The sequence below is a fragment of the Equus asinus genome, chromosome 2 (genome assembly GCF_041296235.1).
Source record: "Equus asinus isolate D_3611 breed Donkey chromosome 2, EquAss-T2T_v2, whole genome shotgun sequence".
Taxonomy (NCBI): Eukaryota; Metazoa; Chordata; class Mammalia; order Perissodactyla; family Equidae; genus Equus; species Equus asinus.
This window is the reverse complement of record NC_091791.1, coordinates 129,331,894-129,357,752: the sequence shown is the minus strand read 5'-3', so window position 1 is coordinate 129,357,752 and position 25,859 is coordinate 129,331,894. Positions and strand designations below refer to the sequence as shown.

General features: G+C 45.8%; 1 protein-coding gene across 1 annotated transcript; it reads right to left on the bottom strand.

Annotated features, from left to right (window-relative positions):
• Positions 1–540: 540 nt before the first annotated feature.
• On the bottom strand, positions 541–19,997 carry LARP6 (La ribonucleoprotein 6, translational regulator). Its single transcript, XM_014848220.3, has 3 exons — positions 19,654–19,997; positions 6,110–6,320; positions 541–2,091 (listed from the first exon to the last, which is right to left on the bottom strand). Exons 1-3 carry the CDS (start codon positions 19,851–19,853, stop codon positions 1,024–1,026), a joined length of 1,479 nt encoding a protein of 492 aa, XP_014703706.1. The 5' UTR covers positions 19,854–19,997; the 3' UTR covers positions 541–1,023.
• Positions 19,998–25,859: the final 5,862 nt, after the last annotated feature.

Genomic DNA, 25,859 nt, shown 5'->3' with positions numbered 1-25,859 from the left:
CAACGAGGCTGACCTTTTCTAAGGTCACAGAACTAGTTAGCGGGGATATGGGAGTCCAACTGTCTCACCTCAAGTCCCACAACCCTTGTCTGTCCCAGTGGTTCTCAAATCCTAGAGTGCATCAGGATCACCTGGAGGGCTGGTTAAAATCCAGATTCCAGGCCCCTCTCCCAGAGTTTCTGATTCAGTAGTCCTGGGACAGGGCCTGAGAATTTGCTTTTCTAACACGTCCCCAGGTGATGTCAATGCTGCTGGTCTGGGGACCATACCTAGAGGACTTGGTTTATACTAAGCTGCCTTCACGTGGTATGATTCATCATGATGACAGATGTGGTGTTCTAACAACTGCACAAAGTCGGCCCACCTCTCAGGCTGCCAAGAGCCCGAAGGAGAGCCCCACAGCTGCCCGAGGGCACATTCAAGAAACGTGTCTCTGTTAAGTTCCTCAGGGGCTCATGACACTCTGTCCACAGGCTTGTCAGATGAGCACAGACTTTTGTCAGGCACAGTCTATGACTTCAGAGCCAGCACTCCCAGGCGGGTGTTTTATTATTTATTCACTTGACAGGAAACATACATTTGGTCCTACAAGACACCACGGCTTAGGCAGTCGCCATTGCACAACAGAACTCTGGGCTCTCAGGAAGCCTTTGCATGGCCGACTGAGGACAGCTCAGTCACCACAGGGAAGAACCCTGCCCCAAAGAAGAGGTCCACTGCCAGGCCTTCCCTCGAGAGCCTCTGTCCCACAGCCCTGAAGAGCCGTGACATTCACACACATCGGGCATCATCAAAATAATGGTCATGCTGGGAGGAATCGGTGTTCTGATCTAGAAGATGGTCTTAAAACCACAGCATACCAGACAATTTATATACATTACAAATATATAAATTAAGAGGTCTACAGGTATAGAAAATCTTTCAAAGGGGACTTAGTTTCATTGTATGTCATGCCAGGTATTTGTCAGAACCTTGAAAACAAAGGTGGTTTTCAATGGAACTGGTATTAAAAATAGAAGGTATTTATACACAGGCCCTGCTCCTCTCGTGTCCACCATGGAATCCTCTGGTGTTGTCAGGGCCTCTGGGCAACCTGAGCACCCCCACAGGTAACCCATCTGCAGTCTGCATCTTCCGAGAGAGCAGGGGACTTGCTCCAGGACTCTTCTCCTGTGAACCCATCTCGGCTTGGCGACGCCTCCGAACCCAGGGGCTGCCAGAGGGAGTGACACTGCTGTCAGAGGAATAATCCATGCACTTGCGAAAGATATCAGGACTGGCACTAGAGTTCAGCCTACCTTCCTCGGCCAGTGGGGATTTTCTGGAAACACCTTTGCGTTGAGCCAAGGGGCTGCTCCAAGGACTCGAGCACGGGGAGGCATTCGGGCTCAGAAAGAGATTCTGGTGGCCAGAAGGGCTGAGCTTGTTGGCGACCACATGTCGCCGGCCAGCCATAGGGGATGTGGGATTGCTCTCGGGGTCAGAGGAGCTGTTGGCAGAAGACTCGTCACCCATGTACTGAAGCTCCTCAACCCTCTTGTTTAGGGACTTGTTCAGGTGGATGCTCACAGTGGGCTCCTCTTCCTGGTTCTTGTCTTTGGGAGGTTTCTTTTTGGGTGGCTTCATACCAATCAGGACAGCTTTCATGTTCTCCCTACCCTGAGATTCTGTCACCATGAACTCATGGGCTTTGATGGCGGCTTCCACCTCCTCAAACTCCACAATGGCGCACTCTTGGGTCCCCACCTGGCTGTACCGGCTGCTGATCCTCCGGATATCAGGGGGCAGCTCTCTCCCGGGTTTGAGGATCCGCACGGACGAGATGACTCCAAAGGTGCCAAAGAGCTTGAGCAGGTGTTCCATCACCTTCTCCTGCACCCTTCCATTCTTCTGGGGGGTGGCCAGGGCCCACAGCTTGGGGGACAGGTAGAGATCATAGACCAGGAGCATCTTGCTGGGGAGGTTCTCATTGGGGAAGAGTGGGACAGGGGTGGTCCTCCTCACCTTCCGGTGGTCCTCATTCAACTCAAGGGTCACTGAGTACTTCAAGGCATGGGCTGTGGTTCTCCAGTCCCGTGTAAGGTGTTTCACCTGAAGAACATAAAGCAAATCTGAAATGGTACCTATTGTCCTTGTCTGTCCACGTCCTCTAGAATCACCCTCCCTCCTTTCATTACCCCAGTAACACTGGTATCTAGAATCATACTTGGCGTGTGTATACACTCAAAAACCTAGTGAATGAATGGGTGAACAAACACTTTCTACAACTTCAAACAAGGCAGCACGCTGCAGAGCAGCACTGTCCAACAGAACTTTCCGCGGTAACGGAAATATTCTATTCTGTGCAAGTTTATAAGGTAAACCTGCAGCCTCTGGAACAAGGCTGTTGGATACACAAGTCAAGGCCACCTCCAACTGGCAGTAAGACCTGAAGAGTTATTTAACCTCATGGTGCCTCGACTTCCTCATCTGTAAAATGGAGATGTTAATAGTGCCTATCTCGTACAGCTGTCGTGAGGATTAAATGAATAAATAAATGTATACATCCAGACACACATTATACACATAAAACTTAGCACAGTGTCTAGCTCACAGCGAGTACTCAATAGATAGTATGTGCTGTCATTATTTCAAATATTGCTATCATTTTGACAGAACTCAGAGATTTTAACATTGAAAGGCTTCTCTGAAGTTGGATTTCTTCATTTATGCATTTGATACAGAGAAGGTTCCAAAAGATTTTTCATATTTCATTGGAATATGCCCTGAAAATGATGTGGACTATTTCAACTTGGAATTAAATCCAACTTGGACCTCACGGAGAATGATGAAATGGTCCCTCCCTCTTCCTCCCTTAGTGGAAACTGTGTGTATCAATGTTGCAGTATATGAAAGCTGTATTTATATTATAAAACAGTAATTTTCGAGAGGCCCACTTCCGGTGAAGGGAATGCCAGGGAGAATGAGTCATCCCAAAGAAACGGTGGAGGTGGGCGGGGTGTGTAACCCGAGCCAGGAATGGCGAGATCACCCTGTGTCCTCTGGGGCCAGGCCAATGCAGTTGCTCTGCAGAGGAACCCTGGGACCACAACAGGAACCTCCCAGAACTCAAGAAGGGAGGGCTCACTAACAGGGTGGCAGGGGGGAACGCTGGCAGAGCTATTAGCAGTACAGGGAGGCTCCTGGGGAGAGGCCACTGTCCACTCTAGCCTGTGGCCTCTGGGTGAAATGGCCAAGATTCGGCCTTAGGGTGCAGGAACCACGAGTCACCTCCACACAGAATCAGTGGGCTGATAACTGTGACATGGGCCAAGGGCAGAAGAGGGCAGGTCCAGGCAAAGGGTCAGATGTCAGGTGGACAGAGTCAAGTCGAGATCCAGAAAGGGTGAAGATGATGACTGTGGGTCAGTGCCAGGCTGTGGGAAACCCAAGCAGTGGCTCTCTGGGTGGGAAACATGGGCAGCCTTCTCCAAAACCAGTCAGGGAGGGAGTGCTCAGGAGAGGAAGAAAAGCTGCCAGCTAAGCCCGAAGCCTGAGCAATGAGTGCTCCGGGGAAGGCCAGTGCTGCCTTCTCAGGGCTGGAGAAGCTGGTGGAAGACCACGTCCAATCAAGAGAGAAGCAGGCTCTGGCAAGGACCCAGCCCCGCTCCAGAGGCAGGAGGTAGGTCCCCGGGGAAACCCCGGCTCTAGTCTGAGCATCCCAGGCCTGTGTCTGTGAGCCTTGAGAAGGAGTGTCCAGGCACCACTGAATAAGAGGGACCAGGGAGCTGCAGTCTCTGTGCAATTACTTGAAGACCTCTGGCAGATGTTCAGCAACAGTAATTCCCCAGTTTGTTACCTTTGTCATACATGTTTCCTATTATGATGAGCACGAAAGCCCTTAGGATGAAAAGGGCCTTTGCTCTCATTCCGGAGGTGGGGAGTCTGTGTCTACTCTGCAGCCAGTTTTCAACAGAGGAGAACCCTCCTAAGCAGATCCCTAAGTGGCAGCTCAAAAAGGAAAGAGAATCGGGCTGCGTCTTAGGGTTCCTGGGGGGAATAAAGGAGTATGTAGGATGATTCCACTGGTTGCTTCACTTTGGGGTCCCCCACAAACACTTTTCACGTGAGGGCTTCTCATTGCTCTCTGGACATGTGTGATGTTGTGATTTGTAATAAGAAATATATATATATATATTTGGTCTTCGTCCCCATTCCTGGCACTGAGCTCCTGAAATCTTTGTAAATTCCTAAGTGATAAGAACACTAGAAGCATCTTTTGTTCTAATGAGGTGACTCTGGGTGAGCTCCTGGATAGCTCCTGGATGGGGGCTGGTCACCAGAAAGACCAAGCCATAATTAGAAGCTTGGAATTTTCAGCTCCACAGCTCATCCTCCAGAGAGGGGAGAGGGGCCGGAAATGGAGTTAAGGATTGACGATGCCTACATGAGGATGCCTCCATAAAAATCCCAATAGCAGAGGGTTCGGAGAGCTTCCAGCACTCCAGCTCCACAGCGACAGAAGCTCCTGCACTCAGCACCCTCCCAGACCTCGCCCTAGGTATCTCTTCATCTGGCTGTTCACCTGTATCTTTTATCATATCCTTTAATAAAATGATGAATGCAAGTAAATATTTCCCTGAGTTCTGTGGGCCACTCTAACACATAAGTGAATCCAATGGACAGGAGGTCATGGGAACCTCCTATTTGTAGCCAAGGTGGACAGAAGTTGTGGGTAACCTGGGGACCCACTACTTGTCACTGACATCTGAAGTGGAGGGCAGTCTTGTGGGACTGAGCCCTTACCCTGTGGGATCTGACGCTATCTCCACGTACACAGTGTCAGAATTGAGTTAAATTGTAGGATACCCACCTGGTGTCACAGAGAATTGCTTGTTGTGAGGAAAAAAAGCCCCATACATCAGGTGTCAGAAGTGTTGAGAGTGTGGCGGTGGGGTGAGAGGAAAGGAGAGACACAGGAGGAAGAGTACGTTTTTCATTTACAACACGAAATGCCCCCTCCCTTCTCCAGCACCTCGAAAACTCCCACTCATCCTCCAAGATCCTATTTCAATGTCACCACTTCTGGGAAGCCTTCTCAATTCTCCAGGCAGGGTTAGTTGCTCTCATCAACTAGCTCCTAACAGTACTTTGCTCTTTCTTTTGTAGTCCTGTCTCTGGTCATATTGTAATCCTTCACTGATCTCTCTCCTTTATTGGACTTTTCAAGGGCAGAGGGAATGCCATATTCATTTTGTATATCCTGTGCTTAACACAGCACTCAGCCTATGGAATGAATACGTTTGATGAATGAATAAAGAAAAGAGAGCAAGAGAAGAGGGCAGAGTATAACGGTGGTGGGGCAGAGAAGAGCTGCAGGAGAAAAGCCCTGCTCCAGTGCTCTCTGACAAAGTGCACAGGCGACTTGGCTGGGACCCATTCGTTACACATCCCGTTATGCAACAGGCCGTGTGGTGCTTTTCCATTCTAGTAAATATACTTCCCCTAAGGGAGAGAGAGTTCTTACTCCAACTGACCCGTCAACTCCTGCAGAAGCAGGGAATTCACAGCCCAGTGCTGGGTCTGTACGTAGCAGGGACATGCGGTCTGCTGCCCAAAGGCTGCACTCATTAGACATGCCACATCTCCATCATATAGATAGCGGCATTACACAGCAGCGGCTGCTGGAGTCTTGGAGAAGGCTCATCTCCCAGAGCTCCGGGCACTCCTTCCTCCTCTTATTTATCCAACTTGACAAATGAAAAACTTGGATTTGATAAAATTCTAGGCCTGGTAGGTGTCTCTCAAGGCCACTGAGTCCCCTTGTCCTGGCACAAATCCTCTTGGCCACCCACTTGCCTGGCAAGAGTGCCTGAACTTTACCAAGAACGAGCAATATAATTTCATAACCGCCACAGGCTGAGATGTGTCCCAACACCCAGGACCCTTTTAATAGTGTGGGAGGACATTCTTAATAACAATCCCAAATCCCTTGTCTTGATCATTTTTTAGGCCTCAGAGGAAATAAAAAATCACTCACCATCACGTTCCAAGGGGGTGAAAACATTTAGAACCCCAACCCAAAGCACTGTTGAAATCCTCGAGGCAGCTTCAGAGAAGGAAGCCTCACCTTTTTGAAGGACGTGAGTAGCTTGACGCTCACATATCCCAGCTTGTTCCTCCTCACATGCTTTAGCAAGAAGGCATCCTTCTCCAGGTTTTCGTCAGAAAAGTAGAATTCGATCTGATCCACCAGCTTCTTGATTAACTCCTCGTCCGGGGGCTTCCACTCCTGTTCCAGGTCTTCACGCTCATTCTCGCCCCCACTAGTCGTGGCACCACTGAGACCAGAAGGAGACACCGGGTGTTATGGGTTGAACTGTTTCCTCCCAAATTTCCCCCTCAATGTTGAAGTCCCAACCTCCTGTACCTCAGAATGTGGGCTAATGTGGAAAGAGGGTCTTGCAGATGTCATTAGATAAAGATGAGGCCATACCAGAGCAGGGTGGGCCCTAATCTAATATGACAGGGGTCTTATATAAAGGGGAAATCTGGAGACACACGCACACCAGGGGAATGCCGTGTGAAATGAAGCCAGAGATCGGGGTGATGTGGAAGTCAAGGAATGTCAAAGACTGCCAGCAAACCACCAGAAGCAGCGGAGAGGCCTGGACCAGGTCGTTCTCCAGCAGCACCTTGAGAGGGAGCACGCGCCTGCTGACACCTTGCTTTCGGACTTCCCACCTGCAGAACTGGGAGACAACACACTTCTGCGGCTCTAAGCCACCCAGTTTGTGGGAGCTCGTCACAGCCCTAGGACACTGCACGGGTCACCCCTGAACTGCACTGCTCAGAGGTGGCGATCACACAGCCACAAGGGGATAGGTTCTGCCTCTAACCAGCTAAGAAATCAGTTTTTAACAAGGAGAATCAGTAAAATAATAACGCCCTCTCCTAACCTTTATGTGCTGCTCTGCCAATGACAGGATGCTTTTCACATACCTTCTTTTTCTTCCCTCCCTACTCCAACCCTCAAATCCCAATTTCTCAAAGACAGTTTAGTACAGTAACTAAGAGCCCCAATTCTAGAGTTAGTCTGCCTGGGTTTGAATCCTAGCACCACCAATTATTAACTGAGTCAACTTAAGCAAGAACTCCACTGCCACACCTCAGCCCCATTATCTGTAAATGCGAATCATGATAGTCAGTCCCCCGAGAGGACTGCTGTGAAGATTAAATGAGTTAATACATGAGATATCCAGAAGAGTGCCTGGTATACCCTCAGAGCTCAATAAGTGACAGATACACTCATTTGCTCATTCCTATGAGGCAGATCTAGTATTCAAACACAACTTTTCTGTCTCCAAAGCCAATATACATAACACCTTCCACCTTCTGTTGGGACCCTGCCATGGAATCTGCAAACAACCCCACTCACTGGGGCCCTTCTGAACGAAACACATGCCTTCCAGCAGCTCCACCTGCACAGACTTCTCCTCCCCCTCCCTGAGAACAAGAGGACATGAGAAGAAGCCAGAGAAATCCTGGGCAAAACTTCTGTAAGAAGGCCAATCTTTCATAAAGAGATTATAAAAATTTCAAAACCATAAATATTTAGAGAATTTGTCATTATCCACATCATAGTTGACACAATTATTACAAGTTATCAAAGGTGAGTTCTCTTTTATACATTTAATGACCAAATTAAAATTAGGTATTATACAAATACTATACATATTATTCAATAAAAAGAATTGGTTAAAAATTACTTCCAGAAAAAAAATAACTGCTTAATTTCTAATAACATGGCCATCAGACCCGGAGCCTCCATTAACGTGTTCTGAGCAGAAAGAGCTTCGTCTGGCTGGGACAGACACACACACCCGGTCCACCGAAAGCACCCAGTGTGCTTCTACTCTGTGGGGAGAACGTGCCTGGCTCCCAAAAAGGCTCAGAAAGTTCACAGCAGCATTGTTCACAGTAGCCACAAGGTGGAAGTAATCCAGGTGTCCACTGGCAGATGAATGGATACACAAAATGTGGTGCATACATACAACGGAACAAGATTCAGCCTCAAAAAGGAAATTTTGACACAGGCTCCAACATGGATGAACCCTGAGGACACTATGCTAAGTGAAATAAGTCAGTCACAAAAAGATAAACACTGTATGATTCCACTCATATGAGGTATCTAGAATTGTTAAACTCATAGAGACAGAAAGTAGACGGCGGTTACCAGGGGGTGGGGGATGGGTGAATGGGCAGTTGTGAAATGGGTACAGAGTTCCAGGTGGGAGAGAGGAAATTCTGGAGATGGATGGTGGTTGCACAACAATGTGAATGTAGTTAATGTCACTGAACTGCACACTTAATGATGGTTAAGATGACAGATTTTATGTTATGTGTATTTTACCACAATTAAAAATTTTTCTTAAAAGGAGCCTTTTCACATAAGAAGTATGCATGCTTACATGCACACTGTTGCCTTTATAAAGAAGCAAACTGTTACCATTTCCTTGGTTTGGGATTAAGCTCTTAAATAAAAGAAGCAACCAATTAAAAAAGAGAGAGAGGCTTGGAAAGTAAAGGTGAGCTATTACTTGACAGTTTAAAGCGGGAAAAGGCACGTACATGAATGTCCTTCAACTCCAGCAAAATTCACTGGCTTTCAACCCTCCCCCCAACCCCCCACCAAAAAAAGCAATTGTGGAAGAGTCAAAATGAGAATAAAGAGTAAATATTCTGGCAGGAGAGAAAACACTACATAAATCTCTCACAATTTTTAAAATTCAGAAACTATAATTAGCATAAAATATTGGCACTGGTCGATTTAAAAAATGAAGTTTTAGGGGCCAGCCTGGTGGTGCAGGAGTTAAGTTTGCATGTTCCACTTTGGCGGCCCAGGGTGCACCGGTTCAGATCCCAGGCGTGGACCTACACACCGCTTGTCAAGCCATGCTGTGGCAGGCGTCCCACATATAAAGTAGAGGAAGATGGGCACAGATGTAAGCTCAGGGCCAGTCTTCCTCAGCAAAAAGAGGAGAATTGGGGGTGGATGTTAGCTCAGGGCTGATCATCCTCAAAAAAAAAGGGAATGAAGTTTTTAGTTATTTGCCTGTAGACAGCCTGGAAATGGTTTTTAAAAATACCTTACTGATGTCCCAAGACTAATGTGTACTGAAGAAAAAAAAATGATCTGAGAGTCTAACCTTAAAAGCATGTTTTTTAAAAAGTCTTTTAAAAATGGGATGATAAACTAAAGGGATATATTAAGGTAGCCCAAAAGATATAACAGGTCAAATGCAACTAAAACATTAGGTAAGCTGATTATTTTAGAAGTCCCTAAAAGGTAGCTGTGGCGGACATTAGTCTGACTCATCCAACATCTAATATTGAACTCTTTCTCACTTGCCTTCCTTTACTATAGAGGCTATAAAAAAACTAAATACACACTTTCCTAGTATCTCTTCCAGTTGGTAGCCATTTGTCATGTTATGGCCAATAACACACAAGTGAAACTCTTTTGTCCCTGCCCCTTTCCCTTTTATCTGTTTTGAGTGTGGATGTGATGGTTGGAGCTGTAGCAGCTATTTTATTGCCCTAAGGAAAAGGCCAATAAACCAGCTTGGCCTGATTTATTGACATTATTGACTCTGACATTACCGAGTTGCTGAACCAATTCCTCTAACTACCTACCTGAAGATTTCTAATTACATGAGCAAGAGAAAATCCTATTTGTTTAATTCACTTGTTAGTTGGGTTTTCTATTACTTACAGCCAAATATTAGGATAGTAACATTACAATGAGAAAAGAGGTCCTCAAAACATGCCAAAGGAAAAGTGTCAGTGGGATAATCAATGGAATGAAAAAGGAGAAGCAAGACAGAAAGAATAAATTTTCACTTTATAGAGAAAGTTTACACCCTAAATAGTAGTTACAACACATAGATTGACCACACCAGATAAAATAACTACAAATGCATAGGAAATTCTGAGGCCAGCACACAAGGATGACAATACAGAGCAGAAGATGGAATGAGGCGTGCGATAACGACCAGTGAAGAGTTCTGGGCGGACTCAGGGATGTTAGCAAAATCGTCTAACTTACTACAAATGGTAGTATATCAGAGGTGACCAGACTATCAAAGGGACCCACAGACCAGTAAGTCCCACTTCCAAACTAGACCAGTTGATGCTATTATAAAAGGTAAACTCATAAACAAAACATAATGGAAGGAAGGCGATGTAACTGCTCACTTTCTCCGATGCCCAGTCTAGAGCCTCCCATTCTTCCCAAAGTTGGCCATGGGGAGACTTGACTCTCTGCAGATGATTCCATCTCAGACTTGATGGAGAAAATGAAGTTCATCCAATCAGACTTGCCCAGACCTGCCTCGGGCACAGCCCTCCCTCCCCCTATGCTTGTTCTATGAGTCTGGACATCCCCCAAAGAATCTGTTTGCCATAACTAGCTGCCTCTTCTCCTTCTTGGTCCTCTGCCGCCACTGCAGGATGACACACTGTTGACCACTTTCTTCTTGATACCCCTCCCCCAGGCTTCTGTGACTTGCTCTTGTCTGATTCTTCTTCCTATTTAAGCGCCTTTTCAGTCTCCTCTTTCTCCTCCCATTTCTAAATGTGGGTATTCCCCAAGGACCTATCCTTGACTCTTTATCCCCTGCCAACCTCTAAACTTGAGCCCCTGGTGAGCTCACCCAATTCAAATCTGCTTCTCCTCCCACCCCTCCATCCTTCTCTCACTCCTGAGCTCCAGTCCTCAATTCCTAATTGCCTGCCTGACCTTTCCACTTGGATAGCCTGATATTGCTTCAAATTTAAATGTCCAGAATTGAACTATCGCCTTCTGCAGAACTAGACCTCAGGTAGGACTGAAGCCTGGGTCTACTCAGAGACATTCCATCTGGGAAGCTCATCTTCCTTTTGCAGTCTCACAGTCCATAATAAATAATCCATAATGGGTTCAGAGGGTGACTCTCTATCAGTTATTTGCACTCAGTGAACAGACAGGCAGGTGGCCAGAGAGGCCAGCACAGATGGGTAATACAAAACCCTTATGTGAGGGCAGAGATGAGCTTCTTGCACCCAGAGGACCCCTCCCTCTGCATGGGTGCCCTCAGCAGCAACTGTGCATCTCCAAAGGGGAGTCTTGGAAGAGCAGCAAAGCCCGGTTCACAGTTGGGAGCATGCTACATTGTTTCCTGGTTCGTGTAACAGCCTCTGAACAAAAGAGACCCTGTATCCTTTACAAACATTAAAGAAGTTTAGATCTTTTTAAATATAAATATCGGCAACTTTTTGTCAATTACAACCGTCCTGTAAAAACTACGTATCTTCCCTCCCAAATTGCCCCACCAACGACTTTTCCTATTCACTCTTCTCTGCATTTACACTCAAAACCTAAGATGCATCTTTTAGCCCTCTGTGATGTCCCTACGTGGAGTCAGTTATCAAGTGTTGATTTTATTCTGCGGTGTCTCCCATCTGTTCTCTTTTCCATTCCAACTGTCCTCATTACTTCTCCCTTGGACACTATTAATAGCTCATCAAAAATGAATCTTAAAAATTAAAGTAATACATATACATAGCAAAAACTAAAATAAAATAGTAGAGAACTTATAAAGAAAGCAACAATTCCCCGCTCCACCTCTCCTCCCTAGAGGTAACCTCTGCTCAACTATTTCCTTCTCATGGCGGTTGCCTTATAGTTCTAGAAAATATGCTCATAGCTCTATTTCTCACTTGCCAATCTTAGACATTCTCTATTCATGTCCTATTATAGAAGATGAGGATTTGGGGTCACTCATCTCCCAAAGCCTCTTCGTCCAATTTTTAAAATTTTTATGTTATTTTTGGTGTTTCTATTAGCGTCTATTTTATTTTAAATATTACACTTAAAACTGTTTCTTATTCCACCAACATTAAATAATATTTCTCAATTCCTCACTACCTATGATGTGCATATTATCACCCTACCTTTTCCTTCATTTCCTTCATCCTTCCTGTTCTTCCATTTCCAATCTTCCAAATTCTATCAGAGGTACCTTTATTTCTTTCTGTCACAGTTCATAATATTTACATCCTATTCTGTACTAATCTTCCATGTTTTGTCTATAGATACTAAAAGTTGAAAGCCAATCAGCTGCATTTATTTGCGACTATGTAAACGTTGTTCACTGCAGGGCAAAGGCATTTGCTAAGATTTCATTTCTTTCTTAAAGTCCTATTAGTTGACCGACCAGTTGGATTGATCTCTGTCTCTGACCTTTTCTTTCATATTGTCTGTCTTTGCCTCTGTCTTTGATTTACACGGTAAGAGATTTCCCTGACATTATCTTCCAACCTTCCCTTGTGACGTTCTTAATTTTAGTAATTATTTATTTATTCCCTAAGAACTCTTTTTTTTTTTTTTTTTGGTGAGGAGGGTTGGCCCTGAGCTAACATCTGTTGCCAATCTTCCTCTTTTTGTTTGAGGAAGATTGTCCCCAAGCTAACATCTGTGCCAGTCTTCCTCTATTTTGTATGAGGGTTGCTGCCACAGCATGGCTTGATGAGCAGTGTGTAGGTCTGAACCTGCAAACCCCGGGCCACCAAAGCAAAGTGAGCAAACTTAACCACTGCGCCACTGGAACTGAGCCCCAAGAACTCTTTTATGTCTTCAGATTATTCCTTTTTAAGAGCATCTTGTTCTTGTTTTGTGGATGCAATATCTTATATTCTCTCTCAGGGTAATAACTGGAGTATACATTTTTTACAGTCTTTTTGTTTCTTCTGGGAAAGTGTCACTTCTGTATCCTCTGGGGTCAGTTTTTCTATTTAACTTTCATGTCATTGATTTTTTTTCATGTGACTGGTAAACAATTCATCTTTTTCTTTGTTAACAAATTTTTTTAATAAAGTTATTTTAGAATAGTTTTAGATTTACAGAAAAATTGTGAAAATATTACAGAGAGCTTCCATATACCCCACACCAGGCTTCTTCTATTATTAATATCTCACATTAGTATGGTTCATTTAATGAACTAATATTGACATATTATAATTAGCTAAAGTCCATACCTTCTTCAGATTTCCTTAGTTTTTAGCCCATGTCCTTGTTCTGTTTCAGGACCCCATCCAGGTACCATATTACATTTAATCATCATGTGTCCCTGGGCTCCTCTGGGCTGTGACGGTTTCTCAGACTGTCCTGGTTTTTGATGACTTTGACAGTGTTGAGGAGCACTCACTGGTCAGGTATATTGTAGAATGTCCTTCATTTGGGATTTGTCTGATATTTTTCTCACAATTAGACCAGTGATAGGGGTTTTAGAGAAGAGGACCACAGATGCAAATTTCCATTCTCATCACATGGTATCCAGGGTACATAGTGTCAACATGCCTGATCACTGTGGACGTTGGCCCTGATGGCCTGGCTGAGGTAGTGACTGTTAGCTGTCTCCACTGTAAAGTGACTCCTTTGCCCCCCTTTCCATACCATACACTTCGAAAGGAAGTCACTGCACACAGTCCATATTTAAGGAGTGGGGAGTTATGCTCCACAGCTACTCAATGTGAAGAATGAAGGTCTGGGATGCTTTTTCTTGGTGGGTCGTGTGGGTTCCCTCTGCAGCTGTATACTCCTATTGGTTTTCTTCCTAGGTGGCTCTATAGCCATAGGTGGGGCATGCCAACTGGCAGGCTTCACTTTGGGGTGAACAGGCAGGGATCATTAAGTAGGGGCCTTATATGGAGAAGGCTGTATCTGCAGGTACCAGCTCTACCTTAGCAGCTCTAGGTCACCAGTTCGTTCATTCAGTTCCTTTAGAAATGAATCTGGTTCCTTTTTTCCCCCTTGGAAGTACAGGGTATGTGCCTGCTCCTTTTCATTGGCAGAGAGGCTGGGTAATTGTCTAAAGGAAGAATTTAAATCACCTCTCAGATATTAGCATCCCTTTCCCCTCTTGCATCCTTCATAAATTTTCTAACCAGAGCCTTTCTAGGGCTCTGTCTTCCCACCTCCTGCCACCTGCCCCTGCCCCACTCCTGATGGATTTTGGGTTAAGCCTCTTCTACTCCGTGCCTCATTACAAGTTTTGAAAAAGAGCTATGTCACTGCTCTACTTCAATGATGATAATAATAATAATAATAATAATAATAACAATGTTTTCTATTTCCTATTAAATAAAATCCAAAGTCCTTAGCTCTTTATTCAGATTCATTTAGAATCTGGCTGTAACCAGCTTCCAGACTCATTTCTGTCTATTTCCTTTCAGATCCTTTGCTCCAAGCAAATAAAAGACTTATAGTTCCCTGTAAGTGTCACAAGATTTCTGGACACCCTCCCTTCTCTGAAACAGAAAGTATGTGTACTGGTGAATGTGTTGTTAGTGGCCTTTCAGGAGGACTTTGAAAAAGTTTTACATTTGAATTTTACATCTACATTATTGTTTCCTTTTAAATAAAGCATTGTAAACTGGGAGTGGTAGTGAGTTCTTTTGCTATAGCCATAAACTTGCTAGAAATGAAAACAAAGGGTAGAAATAAGAGGGTACTTTTCAAAACAGACACGGGGCTCCACAGATAGCGTTGAAATATTTACCATATTTGTAAATGATCTGGAGAAATAAGTGCAGCATAAAATCTCCAGGGCTGTTTTTCTTACAAAAGCCCAAGCTAATTTGGATATGGTAATTGAGTGGCTAATCAAATGATACCTTATGAAGGAAAATATCCAAACTAAATGGTGCAGTAATGAGCTCCTCACTATGACTTTCAATACAGGAAAGATTTCTTGGACTCACCATCTGCCCCTCAGATGGTCTAATATGATGCTTTGGCCACCAAGACCAGGAAAATGGTGGACAGCAACAAGGAGGATATTGAACACAAAGGGAAAAACATCATTTATGAAAAACATTAGGGTCCAGTACAATCTGTGTATACTTTCTTTTGACTTGCCTCTAGAAAAAGATAATGAATCTGAAAAGGTTCAAAAAGGTTACCAAATTGATAACGCAGTATAAAAACATGAGGGTAGATTCAAAAGATAAAGGTTCTTCACAGAGACAGACTGCAAACACACACAAGTACATTCCCAACTTTGGAAAAGGCATCATTGGAACAAGTACATTTTGGATGCCACTAGCAGAGGCCACATGCTATGTCTGGGTGGCCCACAGGTTCTTAAAGATTTATTACAGAGACCATGACTTTATTCTCTAACCCTGTCTTCTGGCATATTTCCTAGGCCTGGGAAAGGAGTGCAACTAACGGATGTCTCTGCAGGTCCAAATATGGTTTGTGGTGTGGAGCAGAGATAAGGTATACAAAGTGCTTACTTCCATGTCTGGCATATAATTGGCATTAATAAATGGAAGCTTTCATTATCATCATCCAAAATGGGGAAAAGATTGCTTGTGCAATGTCCCTGAAAAATCATGGAGAGAAAGAAACCTAGACGTTTCTGTTTGTTAAATGAAAAGCAGGTGTGCTCAGTGGTTTTATTATTTATACTAATATTTAGTATTATAATTTTAACTAATTGTTACACACTGTAAGACAAGGAAGATAAGTAAACATGTTAATGTTATTAGCTAATCGAGATTTTCAGTATAAAAAATAAAAGAAGTCAAGCAAAAACCCTGTAGTGGTAAATCTGAATTGGGATTATCAACACAAATTTATTTTTAAGAAATATATTTCCTAACTCTGTCTATTGAAAGGACCTAAAAGCAATGCTGCCCCAGTAGAAATTAGCACTCTTAATTCCAGGCCTTGGTTTCTAAATACCTTCTTCCTAGTGTTTGAAAAACCAAGGATTCCTGTAGAAATGGTTGGATCCCATGACTGGAGTAGGAAAAGCACAAATTAAGCCTAGAATATCTAGTATCAGAAAGCAAGGACGTGCTCAAAGACCAAAGGGCATGTTCTAAAAGGATATCTGAAGCCAACTTGAAGGGGCTCCTCTTGCTAAATCAGGGACATTTTGAGCATCAAAGATAATTATTGTAACTAACTATAAAAAAGTGAATAAACAAAAATCCATGAATCGGAGAGAGTGAAAGGGAGGCCCCCAATTTAAATTATTTGATGTGACTATTACACCAACTCCTCTCTTTGAAAACTGGCAATTAAGCATTTATGCTTGCCTCTTAAGGAGGAACTCTTGTTGAATCCCAGATGACGGGGCAAAGCTCGCTTTTACAGAAGAATGTCAGCTAATAAACGTACAAAGAATGATAAAATTAGAAAATCACCAATTTGTAATCCCCAGTGAACTAACGGACTCAGGCAAGGATCATCAATGGATCCTGCTAAAACCACTAGGCAGACGGCTTTGGTGAAAGAATATTCAAAAGAAGCCCTCATATTACTTGCTAACTGCAAAGGAAAGATGAACCCTTACAATGGAGAGATCACCATAGCCAAGCGGTTAAATTTAGCATCACTAACGGTGGAAGCTGCGTGAGGTCAGGCAACAACGAGTCCATGGCGTTGCCTATGAAGTGTTCTTGCCAAAATGAATCTTACCAAGCCCTCAGCCCTAACTTCCAGTTACAGGAGACATAGCATATAGAGAAGCAAGTTAAACTAGATGATGGGAACATAATCAGACCAATGCAAACTGTGAAACATTCAACAAGACATCTGGCCTCTTATTTCCAAAACAGCACAGCATTAAAAAAATAGTGGGAATATTCTAGGTTAAAAGATTCTAGAGAGATAACAGGCAAATGCCTCGACCTGGATTGGATTCTGGTTGGATTCTGGTTGGAGGGGGAAAAGAAACAGCTGTAAAACACAATGTGGGGCAATTGGGGAAAACCTGAATGTGGAACTTGGCTGTTAGATTATTTTAGGGATTATACTAAGGAATGACTATTAACTTTCTTCATTGCAGTAACAGTACCATGGTGTTATGGGAGAACATCACCATTAAGAGCTACTAAATGAAGTGCTTAGGGTATAATGAGTCTGTGTACAGCATACTTTCAAGGGTGAAACGTATATATTATATGTCCATCAAACAAAAACGGCAAAATACTAACAACTGTTAAATCTAGACGGTGGGCATATGAATGCTCACAGTACTACTCTTTCACATTTTATGTTTGAAATTTTTATGTTAAAAAGGTGAGAATAAAAGGAAAGACATCTTTTTGGTGAGCAAGATGCAGGGAGAAGACTAATGAACATTTGGAGGTTATAAAGATTTTTCCTTATTTCCATTTATTCCTTGTCCCCCAGGGACAAGCCAGGTGTTGGGCTAGGTACTGGACATACAGAGAGGACTAAGCAAGGTCGCTGCCTTCAAGGATGGCACTGTCTCGTGGAAGAGAAACACACCAATATTTCAACTCGCCGGAGTGAGTGAGACGATACAGACATGCATTCATTCAACACGTATTTACAGAGCACCCACCACGCGCTGGGTGCTGAGGATACAATGAGAACAGGTAAGCACGGTCCCCGAATTCACAGAGGGCAGCAGATCTATAGAATTACAACTGTGGTAAGTGCTGGGTGTAAAATGTACAGAGTACTACAGCAACACAAAGGGGAGGAAACAAACCCAGCTTCGGGGTAGGGATTGGGGGTGGTGAGGACAAGGCAGCGAAGTTTTCAGGCTGAGTAGAAACCAATCCATTAGAGTAACCTAGATGTGGGACCGCCAAGGCACACAGACACAAAACTGCGCCCTGTGTTCAGGGACCTAGAGGGGTCAGTGCAGTGGGAGTGAGAACTGCTAAGACAAGCAGGGAAGGAAGCACTGGGTTGAGGGGATGAGGTGGGTACATGCCACATCTCCACAAGCAGATTTAGGAACCTGGGCTTTCTCCTGCAGACTTTCAGAGCCAAGAAATATTCCTACAGGGCGGTGGCCGCTGCTGTGCCAGGCTGGCCCAAATAGGGGACAGCGTGGATCCTGCTCTTGGATACATTCTCCTCATGCTCTGGACGTCTGCCCGCTGGGCTCTGTCAGCACCACTACCCTGAAGAGCCCCAGAGATTTTCTGGGGTCAGAAAATGCCAGAGGGCAGCAGGAAATGCTTCAAACTGAATGTTCCATGAGACTGCATCCGCCAGAGCTGGGAGAGAAGGGTGGCTCTGGAGGGAGGGTGCAGGGCGTGGGGGCAAGCAGCCCACCAGAACTGAGGTTCACATTCTCCCACATCTTCACAGGGGATCTTTCCAGGCCCAAGAGATAAGCAGGGCTTGAATCCCTGCTAATGGTACAATCTCAAACTTAGCTCCCAGGATAGGGGACAGCAATTTGCCATAGTCACAGGGAAATAAAGTCAGAAGGAGAAGCCACTCTGGGCTATTTGACACACCTCTGAAATTATTTGACCAGGTGCTGCCTTCTCCTCAAGATTGTGAGATGTCAGATACTACAAAGGCATTATTTTCATACTCTCAGTACTCAGCACAGAGCTGAATGAATGAATGAACGAGGTTTGTACATCCATACAAAGTGTGGATATGTTTACTATGTCTACTGTATCTACCATGTCATCTGCTGTGTCCCGCTTTCCTGCTCTAAGCTGTTGGGCTGGACTTTCCTCCTTGAGTGCCCCGTCTCCACTGAACTGCCCTGAATCTCTGGGTCCCTAAATCCAGACCTTTTCCACTGGAAAGGGTCAGCCTGCGATGGGGAATGGCTCTGGCTTCGGTATCCTTATGCCCTTGAGTTGAGTATTTTCCCAGTGAAGTCAATATAAGCCCACCAGCAAATAATCCTGAAGAGCTCTGACAGCTAAAAGCCTGTGCAGAGAGTCCCAGAAGAAAGAGGGCTCTGAAAGAGTGCCTGCTGGCATTTCCCAGAATTTGCAAGTTCTGCCATGGCCCGACTCTCATCTCTATGGACACTCCATACCGTATCTTCTCTCAACAGCAGGAGCAAAACCACAGTCCTGAAAGGCCTGGGTGCTAGTGGACACAGACTGGGTCTCCGGTTGATGACAACGCTCAGGGCCCAGAGGCAAGGTTAGACAGCTGGTTTCTTGTGCCATACCGCCTCCAGACTACCCAGACCCAGGAACCCAATGCCAACGCAGCAAGATGATGCAAGCATAGAAGTCAGGTGGGGAAGGCTGCCTGAAAATGGGAATCCCCCGGCCAGGAGGATGCAAGCAGCAAGCCCTGAACTGATCCCAAATCAGGGCAAGAGAGCTCTCTACACCGTGAATCGCTCCTCCTCGGATCCGCCAGCAGCAAGTGTCAGCTGTGCTTGGCCTGCCCCCAGCCATCTGGACTGATAAGCAGACAGGGCGATGATGACGGCGGTGAAGGCTAGGTGGGATCACTCTCACTGGGCGGTGGGCCAGCCTCGGAGGTGAAGACCGGGCTGGGCTGGGCTTTGGGGAGGGTCTTTGGGTGAGCTCACGGAAGGAGAGTCTCCCCCTGGGAAAGAGATGGCGAGGATGGCCCGGGAAGGACTTCCTCCTTGGTCCCAGAGCATGCCCACGTCCAGGCCCCTCAGATCCGCGTCGCCAGCCCCGGTTCCAAAGCTGCGGACCGGGGCACCAACGACCGCCCAAAGCTGGTCCGGACTCGTGAGCCGGCCCGAGCAGGGGCCCCGCGGCGGGGCGGATTCAGCCGGCTCTGCCCGCCGAGTTGCCGTCCCCGGACTCCCGTTCGGCCCCCACCTGGGCCCGGGCCGCCGCGCCTACCTGTGCCCGCGGCTCGGCTCTTCCTCGCTGGCGCTGCCCCAGCCGGGGCTGAGATACCGAGCCGGGTCCCCCGCGCCCCGCGCCTCCGCCCTCTCCTCCTCGTCCTCTAGCTCCTCCACGTCCTCCGCCTCCTGGATGGCGACGCGGATCTGCACCGCGGTCTCGGGCCCGGGCAGCGCCTCCTCGCCGGTCTGGGCCATGGCTCGCGGTCCGGCGGGGACTGCGGCGCCGCTGGACGCCCGCGCCGCGAGGCCGAGCCAGCCGGGAGGCGGCGACGGCGACGAGGGGGCGGGGGCGGCGCGAGCGCGCCCGCGGCTCGGCCCCGGGAGGGACAGGGGTCGCGGCGCCCCGCCCCGGCCGCGAGCCGAGCGCCGGCGCAGGCGGGGCCACGGAGGAGGAGGGCCGCTTCGCCTGCTCGCCTCTCGCAGAGGCTGGAGCCGGAACGATCCCCTGGACCCCCTGGTCCTGCCTACGCGCGCCCGCTGCTCGAGGGGCCCAAGACCGAGCGGAGGTGCTGGGGCTCCCTGCTCCTGCCCGCTCACTTTCAAGGCTGCCCCCGGGAGGGGAGGGACGCGGCACGTCTGACTTCTCAGTTTGCGGACGACTCTGTGGGTGGCAGGCACAGACCGCAGCTTAAGGGGCTCTGTGCCTCCTGCTTGTCTCTCCCACTGACCTGCCAAGATGACCGGAATCTCCACCCTACACGGTGTGTCCTGTGAGGTCAGGGACCTGTTTCCCGCCATGGCCTCTACCAGTGGTTCTCAAAGTGTGATCCCCAGACCTGCGGCATCAGCCTTACCTGAACTTGTGACAAACAGATTCAAGGGCCCATCCAGACTTCCTGAATCAGAATCTGTGACTCAGAACTTGGTGTTTTAACAAGCCCTCCAAATGGTGGTGAAGGTCGCTGAAGTGTGAAAGCCACTGCCGTGTATTGCCCCTTAGAATATGCCCTGTACACAGTAAGCATTCAAATATTTGTTGAATGAATAAAGGGAGCTACTGAAATGCCACTATGTTCGAAAACCCTGCCACCGTTTTGCTTTTAGCTTTAAATTGAATTCTATTTCAACCTTTCAAATGTGACCCAGAAACTAAAGACAGGGGCAAGAAGTGAATAAAACCTGAATCTGCTTTCATAAAGTCTTTTATTTAGTGCCTTAAACATAATTTATCGTATTAATTTGCCACATTAGGGCTCCAAAAGAATGCAACCCTGGACCAATACGTTTTGAGCCAGGGACGCAAGTCAGGAGAGGCTCAAGAAATGGGGTGTCTTGGAAAGCAGTGTCCTTGTGAGTCAAGAACACCATGCATGGGGTCCTGGGTGTCTGGGCTGGGGCCGGGGGAGACCCAGGCGTGCAGCAAGGACAGCCCCTCTTTTACGATTTGACTGGAATCTGTGTCTCTTTCTTTGTCAGATCTATCTTTTGATAGAAGAGGTCCTAGAATGAGTAAGTGAAGGAAGACAGACCCTTGGTGTTCTGCACCAGAACAGCTCAGAGCCCTGGGTCTGAGCTATCGGGAGGAAGAAGCAAGAAGTCAAGAGGATCTTTTCCAAGCCGGCTGTGCCTCCCTCCAGCGCTACAGCTGTTATAGAAGGGCTGCATACCTGGTCCACCACTGTAATGAGGATCAAGAGGAGAGAGATTTGCAGGCCCCTCCGTGCCCTCCGATCTGACAACTTTAGTTCCTAAATTTCACAAAACAATATGCATGATCTCATTTAAACCATCCTGTGCGGTAAAGACTACAAGGATTATTATCCCTACCCATGAGGATGGCTCACATTTCTTCCAGCTTTTACAGTTTATGAAGAGTTCATGCATGCCTCATCTCAGGGGTTCCAATTGCCTGACCATAAGAGTCCCTTGGGAACTTTTCTGGACATATAGATTCCTAGGGCCCTGTGGCTTGAGAACTGGCAGTTGATGGGTGAATCCAGTCTACACAAGTGTTTTATTTGGCTGGAGATTTGAAAAAATAAATGGAATTTATATGCCTTTAGATTCAAATATATCTGCCTATGCTGTTTATGATACTGTTTATATCTGACTTCTCATAAGGGAATTTTGGATCTAGAAAGGATGTCAGACATCCTCCAGTCCTGAGCTCCGCCTGTTGGGGTTTGTGTAGCCCCAAGAGTACAAACCTTTCTGCCAAGCCTCTACTGAGAGAAGAGCCATTATATATATATAAATACAACTCGGAATATACTATGGAATTGAATGCAAAACTTGCACGGAATTTTTAAGGCAATTTCACGTAAGTTTCTCATTCGTAGTAGTTGGCTTTGCGTGATGCCTGGGGGAGGGGAGGACAGACACCCTCATCTGCAATGGGGTACTTCATGGGGGAGTCCAACTCGGTCACTTTTCAAATGAGTGAAGTGAGTCCTAATGAGGCTCACTGGTATTTGTTGCATGCTTAAACAAATAATTAAATGAGTGCATTTGTTAGTGAGAGAAGGACCTCTTCTTCTACTTTGTTGCACCCCCATTCTGTCTAGCAGACAGCCTTGCGTCTAGGAACACACAGATTTGATTTGATTAGTCCTACCCACACACCCCATCATTCACGTCACTGGTGAAGGAACCAGGTCTTTTTAAGGGCTCCTTCTGGTTTCCAGCTCCTTGCTTCACAGAGTGTGGCTGCGGAATGAGGCCAGTCCCACCCAGGCCTGTGTTGAGCATCTCTGTGGGGAATTTGCATCAGCATTGAGATGATTAGCAAAGACTCCTTTAACAAAATCATGACCTCAGCCTGGAGTTGGCATCATTCCCTTTACTGGGAAACTTGAGGGCTCATTTTTATAATAAACTCAAAATGAGAAATAGCTTTTTTCTGTAGCTTCTGAGGATGAAACAAAAGGAAATATACTGACAAGGCTTCAGGATGAATTGAGGTAAGGCCGAAGCAAAAGCTCGACCCTGGAAGACTTTTCCAGTGTTTAGTAAAGAGTTGTTTCAGAATCAATTGGAAATATTTTTGAGTGTCCCTGGCACTAGAGTTGGAAACCAAGGACTTAGAATAAGATATCAATGTAGGGAAGTTGGGAGTGGGCTAAGTGCCAAAGGGAAGAATTGGTAATATGAGAGGGAGTTCAGTAAAGGCTCTGTTTATAACCATAGGTGAAGCGGGCATTTTATTTACTCATTTAATCATTATTTAAGCATATAACAAATTCCAGGCCCTGTGCTGGCTTCAATTTTGTAAAATGACTAAGACACGATCCACGGATATCAGGAGATGGAGGGAGCCTGGAAAAGATAGCCTTCAATAATAAGAACGTCTACAGCAATAAATGCTGTAGCAGAAATCTGTACAAAGAGCCACAGCCAGTAAGATCTTGAGAATGTCTTGAAGCTGACTAGAAAAGCTTCCACGTAGGCAGTAGAGTGTTGCGGGAAAAGCACTCGCTCTGGGATCAAGCAGATGAGGTTGCAGACACTAGCCTCGCACCTGGACCCAATTAGATGCCCAGTAGACTCTAGTATGCTCTGTGATGGGGCCTTCTAAGTACCTCTATACCACGAAAATCTTACCCTGCTTGGGGAACATAAATATTCTAGTTGCTAGATATGTATCTTTCTCCATTGTAAATTAAGAAATTGGTATTTTTTGTCTATATGCAAAACTCTTATAATTTGAGGTAGCCGTTCAGAGCCAACTTAATCCTGAATACACTGACAAAACAGAGGACTTCTCTGTGCAGGAAATCAGCATCTTCTTATAGTTCATTTCTAGCTTCAATAAGAACTAAGATACCCACTCACAGGTATGAAGTGTTTTATGAGGCTTGTCCATCAATATACATTCTCTCTTTTTTTTTTAAAGATTTTATTTTTCTTTTTTCTCCCCAAAGCCCCCCAGTACATAGTTGTATATTTTTAGCTGTGGGTTCTTCTACTTGTGGCATGTGGGATGCTGCCTCAGCATGGCTGGATGAGCAGCGCCATGTCTGCGCCCAGGATCCGAACCGGCGAAACACTGGGCCACAGAAGCAGAGCGCGCGAACTTAACCACTTGGCCACGGGGCTGGCCCCTACATTCTCTCTTGTTTAATAATATCAATCCTCAGTTTTAGATGGATACACAGCCACCTAATTAGAGATTACATTTCCCAGCATGCTTTGCATATTGATATAACCATGTGACTAAATTCTGGCCAATAGGATGTGAGCGAAAATGTTTTCTGCCACTTCTGGGTTCTGCTTCTAGAAACATGGATGTGCTTCCCAGCCTTTTTCCTTTACTCATTGTCTAGAGCAGCCTTGTTGGACCCAAGGATGGAAACCATATGTTAAACATGGCAAAGCCAACAAACAAGTCCTGGACTTTTTTAGTGGACCATAATCTAGACCTTTATTTGAGAAAAAAAGAAAATCACACCTTGTTTAATTCACTGTGTTTTGAGATATCTTTGTTACAGCAGCTTGGCCTGTATCCTAGCTAACTAATAGTTGAGAGGTTAATCAAGAATCAGTGAGATAACATATAAAAGTACTTAGTTCAGGACCCAAGACATAGTAGCAACTCAATTAATTGGTGTTGAATTTGAATTTTAAAAATTTGACAACTTGGTAACACTTATTGCATGCCAAAAGTTTACCAATTATGTGGTAAGAATGATGCAGGATTCACAGAGGAATAGCATGTGGTCTTTCTTTCTAGGAGCTCATGTTCTAGTCCGGGAATTGGATTCTTTATTCCTCCTTCTAACCCCCTTGCAAGAATAGCATCACCAGCATTGTTAGTGGAAGTCCAGCCATTGCAGCAAGTGGCAAAAACAGTGGGGGCTTCCAAAAGGCTCTCAGCTGCTCTCTCCCACTCCCCTAAGTTTGAGTTTCCTCCCAAAAAAGCCACAACATCCCAAGTTTGGGTCTCACCATTTAAAAATAGCACCCTGCTGTTATAACATTAATTTCTTCGTGGCATATCACTGGATTGTTTTGATACATGTGTCAGAGAGAGTATTAAGCTTTGCTTGACATTTATGCCATGCAGAAGATGGGTTTATCAAACTGATGGGCACAATATGACACATTAAAAATAGATGGATTTTGGATGCTGGCCCAGAAGCATAGCAGTTAAGTTTGAAGGCTCCGCTTCAGCAGTCCGGGGGTTCACAGGTTCAGATCCCAGGCACGGACCTACACACTGCTCATCAAGCCATGCTGTGGTGGCATCTCACATACAAAGTAGAAGAAGATTGGCACAGATGTTAGCTCAGGGCCAATCTTCCTCAAGCAAAAAGAGGAAGATTGGCAACAGATGTTAGCTAGGGCCAATCTTCATAAAAAAAAAAAGATGGATTTTATTTTGGGGGGGGAGGGAAGTAGTGAAAGGAGGGCTAGGTCTGGGAGGGTGTTCAGAAATTGCAGGGGTAGAGGTGACTGACAGAAATGCCAAGAAGCACAAGCAAAGCTTCTCATTCTTTATTGAAGGAAAGCCTGAAGAACTTGCACAAAGCTGGACCTCACAAAGCAAGAGAGCTAGGTGCATTCTCCAGTCATAAAGGTGAGCCCATCCTTGGCGCTCCCATCCCTAGGAAGACACACAGCAGACAGCTCTTCTCCCTGGTGGGGATAAGGGCTTCATCAGTCAGGAATTCTGCGCCTTAGACTCTCCTGGGGAGCTTTTAAAAATTCTTATGCCCAGGCTGCACCTCCACTCAGTTAAGTTCTGGGGGCGAGACCCAGGCATCACACTCTTTCAAAGCTCCCAAAGTGACTCCAACATGTCAGGAACCTCTGTGTTAGATTTTTCAAGCTCATATTCCCAACACCCCTCCCAACAGGTCTGGAGACTAGTTACTGGCTCACTTGGTCTCCAGGTGCAAGTAACCAGCACAATTTAGCCCCAGGATTTCCCTAGAGTTTACTGAGATTGGGTGACTTAAAGATGAATTTCTGAGTTGTGCCGTTTCTTGGCAGGAGCAACAAACAGTTGTGCAGGTTGTGTACAGCACAAGGATGCTTGGCAAAGAGGATGAAGGGACTGAAATTACAGCCTAGACTCTGCTCACCAAGTTCTCACCCTGGCCTTGGACTTGGTGCAACTAAAAGTGGAAGAGGTGCCTATTTCTAATTCTCACAAAGGAACTAAAGGGTTAATAGTGTCCCTGGTTCAAGTCTGCCTCAGGTAGGCAAAACTCTGCATCAGAACTGCCTGGGATCTTATTAAAACATAGGTTCCTGGGTCCT